This window comes from Balaenoptera acutorostrata, chromosome 5 (genome assembly GCF_949987535.1).
Source record: "Balaenoptera acutorostrata chromosome 5, mBalAcu1.1, whole genome shotgun sequence".
Taxonomy (NCBI): domain Eukaryota; kingdom Metazoa; phylum Chordata; class Mammalia; order Artiodactyla; family Balaenopteridae; genus Balaenoptera; species Balaenoptera acutorostrata.
In genome coordinates, this window is record NC_080068.1 from 125026708 (window position 1) to 125032905 (window position 6198).

At 34.3% G+C, this 6198-nt stretch overlaps 1 protein-coding gene across 1 annotated transcript; it reads right to left on the minus strand.

Moving 5' to 3' along the window:
• Positions 1 to 1246: 1246 nt before the first annotated feature.
• IL2 (interleukin 2) lies at positions 1247 to 5991 on the minus strand. Its single transcript, XM_007172395.2, has 4 exons — positions 5845 to 5991; positions 5692 to 5751; positions 3153 to 3299; positions 1247 to 1357 (listed from the first exon to the last, which is right to left on the minus strand). Exons 1-4 carry the CDS (start codon positions 5989 to 5991, stop codon positions 1247 to 1249), a joined length of 465 nt encoding a protein of 154 aa, XP_007172457.1.
• Between the last annotated feature and the right edge of the window lie 207 nt (positions 5992 to 6198).

The window sequence follows — 6198 nt, forward strand, 5'->3', positions numbered from 1 at the left end:
AATCACAATTTTTATAACTATTACTGCTGTAGCAATTAAATGTCACAGTCATTTCATCTCACATCTTGCTCTCTATCTGCATTTCATCCTGTGCTACCACTGATGATAATTTGAAAAATCAGGATGCTACATCCCATAGATTTCTCATGTCCTTATTTTGTTGTATTCCTTGAATATATGAACAACCTGGCCCCAGAATTCTATTTTGAGGATCTATTTCTTAGGGCTATTTCTGGTACAACTACTGTGTCTGAGTCAGAAAACAGATGGCATACTCAGAATAATTCAAGGAGAACCTAATAAAGAGACAGTTTACAAAGCTGTGGTCAGCATACAGGGAAACTGCGAGGGATAGTATAGTACCCTGGAGCTGGTAATAGTATAAGTGCTACCATCTTTAGGCTGGAAGGGAGGAGTGGAGGGAAAGGTTAGCAGAACTCAGAAGGAAAAAGTCTCAAGAGAGCCACCTTGAGAAAACCTGGGTTCTTTGGTCGAGAGGCACAACCATCCAGTGGCTACTCCGTAGGGAAAGTCAGGGGAATCGCTTCTGTCCCTCAGACAACCTACCAGGGTTCCCCAGTGGCAGGACCCAATGGAAAGCCAAAGGGCAGGGGAGAGCGTTGATATAGGTCAAACAGGTGAGCCTCCTGAGGGCAGAGAGCAAGGTATAAGATGTTGGAGAATGGATAGAAAGACACACCAATTATACAAAGGGTTTCAAGAATGTTTTTGTTTTGGCATCTTATTTAAATTTAAGGCATGACCTGGAGAAGGAAAATAGTATAATTTGATGGGGTAGTCTCAGATTAGAATTAAGGGTCTAATCAACTCATGAAAGGAGAAAGCAAGAGCTTTGAGAAACCCATTTCTGTATTCCACATACCTCTTCAGGGGAAGAGTGGCTTTTGTAAGCATCTTAACCATCTTGTGAGTTTACATGAGTAATTCAGAAATATTTTAGTGCTCACTCTGTGCTATTCCCGGAATAACAAATATCTGGGCTTGTTTTTATTAAATAATTTTATTAACTGACCTATATAGACATTATCTTTAACAATTCAACATAAAAATAAATAAGATAAATAATTTAAGCCCGTAGGGCTTACAAAAAGAATCTTAAAAGATCCATATTTATCATCTGAAGGCTAATAGTTACAAAAGGTAGAAAAGCATACATCAAAAAATAAATATAAATATTTAAATAAATAGAAAGCCTGATACATTTAAAGTGGGAGGCACTTAATTATCAAGTCATTGTTGAGTAGATGCTTTGACAAAAGGTAATCCATTTTTTCAGAAATTCTACAGCGGTTACTGTCTCATCGTCATATTCACATGTGAATCTTGTTTCAGAACCCTGTAAAAGAAAACATTTTAATTTTGTTTTAGTTCAGGGTAGTTTATCTTATATATAATTATTTTCAGTTGAAGTCTTAGAGACTTATGGCCTTTATTTTCAAGTATGTTAAACATATTAACCATTCACATTTTCTTGAAATGATCAAAATGATGTGCCAAAATTATATGTTATGATACCCAGTGATAGTGACGTAAAAGCTAAAATTTTCCTCATTTGTTAGTTGTCACTCTTAGTGAACACAAGATTTTTTTTTCCTGAATTTTGCACAATAACATTTTTAAACAGTTTTAGACAAATACTTCATTAAGTGCTGCATGCAGAATTAAAGTTGTTAAGCCTCTTTTCCTCTTGAATTATATCTATATCTAAATATAGGTTACATGTATACAATGATAAGCACAGTATACTTTCTTCATTTCCAAACCTTAAATCTCCTATTAGTCTGCTTGAGTGAATCTCCTCATAGTTTCCCCAAAGCAAGATGGAACCAGCCCAGAGTAAGTTAGGATAAGCTTTGGGGGGAAATTTGTATGAAGAACATTTTCAAAAATACTCATAACGAATCCCACCCCACCTCAGTATCAGTGCAGATAAATTTCCCAATTTTTAGAAGTCTAAACATTAGAAATTTTGTGGACTGACTTTTTAGAAATTAACCTCCTCTGCTGATAGGAACTGTTTCAACTCTGCCTCTGGCTGACAAGCTAAGAAGAAAATATTTTGATATATGGTGAGATTAAAAGAGGGGGCTTTTTCAGATTTGAAGTAATTCCTATCCTGAAAACATAAATCAAGTGAGATAAAGTATTCCCTTTAAACAAACTATTGCAGTGTTATATACCTTCTTACATAGAATTATTTAAATACTGTAACCTTTTGGGGGTTTAGATTTTTTAAAGTATCTTGCTTTTTCTGATTTTCATGTAATTTTATATTAATTTTGCATCTAGAATTTAGAATGAGTTTTTCTGATGTTGGTCAAGAATTTTAGAGCAAAATTCTTGGCATGGATGGTAAACTGAGTCTACCAATGGGTAGATGACATTGATCTCAATGTATTTTTTAAATTAAATAGAAAGAGACTGTCTACTAATAAAGTGACTCTTATTTGGAAACAACTAGAGTTACATACTTTTAGAAAGTTGGTTCTACTGTAATTAAAATTATGCTGTTTATTTAGGATATCTATTAATTCATGAATTTTTGTACTTTGGCAGATGGATGAGAAAAGAGAGCCATGAATTTCTCACATCACCCAAATTCCTTGTATGTTTCATGCTTCCTATGCATTTAAAAATACTTGAGGTCCTGAAAGTGAGTATTACTTCTAAATAAAAAGTTAATTATCTGGTCCATTGGCCATTTTACTGGTTGCCATTTTTTTTTTTAGACAAATCTCTTGGTTCTTCCACCAGATGATAGGAAAATCTCATTTAAAAAGTCTTTCAGGTAATCAGAATTAGCTATTCTGGAAAATGACCTGAAGGAATTAAAAAATATATAATGAAACCTGTCTGCTTTCTGTGAAATTCAATTCAGTGTCTTCTTCCACTCCCAATTTTGTGTTCATGTGGGGGTGACAGAGTGCAGCAGTGGGGGCTTGTCCCTGAATGGATGGTAGGTGGAAGCCCTCTAGCTTACACTTCCCAGCTCCACCTAATATAAAAATGAGTTATGTTCACAGTGGACTTAAAATGCATGAGTACTTCACAAATACCAAAAATGTTTTACCACGTTAAAACGCCCTTCCATTTATTTTATTTCCAGGAGAGCAAATAAGGTAATAGCTTACCTTTAGTGTCAAAACTATTCTATTGATATTGTCCATTAAATCCTTGATATCTATCGAGTTCTGGATTTTGCTTTGAGCAGCATTTAGCACATCCTCCAGAGGCTTGAGTTCTTCTGCTAGACACTGAAGATGTTTCAATTCTGTAGCCTTGAGTAATAATAAAAGTAATTATCAGGTCAATTTGCCCTGACTAAAGGTCAGAATCAGAAGTTAATATCAAAATTTATTTTATTAACAGAGGCAGTATATAGTTTTTACCATTCTCTCTGTTTTCATCATTACTATAAAGATGGACCAACATTATAAGACTGGAAAAATGAGAGTTCAGCTGCCCATAGTTAGCATTAACTGTTAGTTAACAAATAATGAGTCATTAATTTCAGCTTAATTTGGCTTTGCAAAAAAGTCAACATTTCTGCACCCAAATGTAAATCACCAATATAGGTTGAATTCTTTTCCAGTCTGCAGAGAAATTATTAGAACCAGAGTAGTCATAATGTGGAAGTATAGAATCATAATCTATGATTCTAATATTTAATAATCTGAGAGTTGAGAATCATAGAATGTTAGGGACAGAGGGAGCTCTTGGATGCCATCTGTCACAGTTCCAACATTTTATGGATTAGTTAGTTGTAGCTATTTAGTAATGGGTCAGTATAGCAAGGCACATATAACTGCATCTTAGTTTTTTACTTTTCTATAATAAGTACATTAAGATACATTTTTAAAAATGATTTGTCCAAATCAAATCAAAGCTTACAATATTTGAAGGATTTTTGGATGGGCCTCCTAATTTAGACATATACACACACAAAAACACACACACACATAACACACTTCTATATATAATGATAATATTTCATACTTCTGTGGTACATTATAATTTCAGAGTGTTTTGTCCTAAAGAAGCCCAAGTCTCACAGCCACCTTTTGAGATAGGTAATGCAGTGTGTTATCTCCATATTACAAATAAGGAAACTAAATCTCAGAATTTCAGTGTCTTCCCCAAGGCCGTATGACTAGGTGGAGCCAGGGTTAAATTTCAGTTCTTTTTCTTTATAACATTAACATAACAACCTTTGAATTAAATGTTTTTATAGCTCTCTAAATTCTTTTGCAAACATGAATGGTTGTAAAATGAACAAATGAATGGCGTTTATCACATTACTTTTAGTTTCAAATAGATTTTGCCTTGTCATTTAGAAACTGCTAGATTTCAAAGAATTTTATGCACATAATCTGGTGTTATCTTTCTAACACTTTTTAAAGGGATAGGTAGGAATACACCGCATACATCTTATGACATTTTCATCTAACGCCCTTTAAACTTGCTACTATAAGTTCTACAAGTTCAGGGCTTAAGTTTTTGGCATGAACAACTTGGAGCTCTTTCCTTCAGAAAACAGTCTAGTGTCTACGCTGCTGGAGGCAAGAGTTACGTGACTGTGATTAAGTTGGAGGAGCATCTCTAAGTTATCTCCTTTTTATCTTTTAAAGGGGTAGTTTGATGTATAATTTCCTCGAATTTATAAGAAGTGGGTCAGTGGGATTGCATTCATGACCCTTAAATCCCATTTTTTTTCTGGGCTGTTCACCCAGGGACATGCTCTTTTTAGCCTCAGATTTTGCCCATTATCTGTTGACTGGCATGACTACTAGGAGACTTTACATGCCTGGCGTAGCTCTAGGAGCTTAGATGATGCTTAGCTAACTGTCTGAATCCCCAAACGACCAAATGAAGCTTTTAGTCTTGGAACGTAAGTCATATAGCATCAGAAGTCTCTAGGTCTATTGACATGAAAGATGTGAAAGTCCAAAATTTTACTTTATACTCTCCAGGAAGAATTTTGTCTTTATTATTACTTCTAATAACTAATGCTTATATGGTACCATATGCCAGATACTGTTCTGAGTACTTTACATTTACTCCTTAATCCTCACAAAACTATATGAAATATATATAATTATCATTTACATAAGTAAGTAAGAAACTGAATCACAAAGAGGGTAACTTGCCCAAGGTTACAAAAGCTTGGACATGGCAGAGCTGCGATTTCAGTTTAAATAATCTGCCCTAGAATCTGTGCTACGGATTACTGCTATGCTGCCTCTCAAAGATAGATCCTTAGGAATCTTTCCTAAAACAGTAAAGGATTTTTTTTAATGTGGGCCCTCTGATACCAGTTTTGCTAATTTAATGGTAAAGTGATATGATCAAGTATCTCTAGAGTTTTATATTTTTAAATAAAACAGTAGGTCAACACAATCTTTTTTAAAACTGTCCAAGCAATAAAGTGAGAATATTATTCTTTTCTTCCCATTCCCTCTACCCCAAAACACACATAAGTACGTATAAAAAAAAAATATTGGCAAAGCCATTTTTCAGAAGCCCATTATCAAACTTGTTTTTTTTAAAAAAGATGCTGAGGTTACTAATTCTTCTCCTCAGATGAAGTGCTACTAATCCAGTTAGTGTGTAAATTTTCACATTACTTTCAATTCTATTAAAATGTAAATGAATGTAGAAAGTTGTACTTACCTTCTTGGGCATGTAAAATTTAAATGTGGGCATCCTGAAGAGCTTGAGGTTCTCGTAATTCTGAGAAAGCATAATAGATTGTTATTAAAAAAAACAAACTCCACTTAGAAAAATTAAATGTAATAATTTGAGTAAGAAAGGGAATAAACTTACATTAATTTCCTTCAAAAGCAACTGTAAATCCAGCAGCAGTGACTTCACTTGTTCCTTTGTGTTCTCCGTAGAGCTTGAAGTAGGTGCACCGTTTGCCACAAGTGCAAGAGTTAGTGCAATGCAAGACAAGAGTTGCATCTTGTACATTGTGGCAGGAGTTGAGGTTACTGTGAGTAGTGATTAGAGAGGCTGATAGGAAGCTCTTGAACAAGAGAAGCAATTTATACTGTTAATTCTGGAAAAATATGATGGGGGTGTCAAAATGTTTTACATATTACACATACTTTCAAAGATTCTACCTGTGTGGCAAAAAGCATTACCTTTATTTTTCCTCTTCTGATGACTCTTTGGAAT

What these genes read in the sequence shown, in the direction of transcription:
- IL2 (XM_007172395.2), bottom strand. Translation starts at nt 5,991, where the DNA reads ATGTACAAGATGCAACTCTTGTCTTGCATTGCACTAACTCTTGCACTT. An exon ending in TGCTTTTGAAGGAAATTAAT is followed by an intron (nt 5,752 to 5,844) that starts GTAAGTTTATTC and finishes ATGCTTTCTCAG; the next exon opens with AATTACGAGAACCTCAAGCT. An exon ending in AATTTTACATGCCCAAGAAG is followed by an intron (nt 3,300 to 5,691) that starts GTAAGTACAACT and finishes TTATTACTCAAG; the next exon opens with GCTACAGAATTGAAACATCT.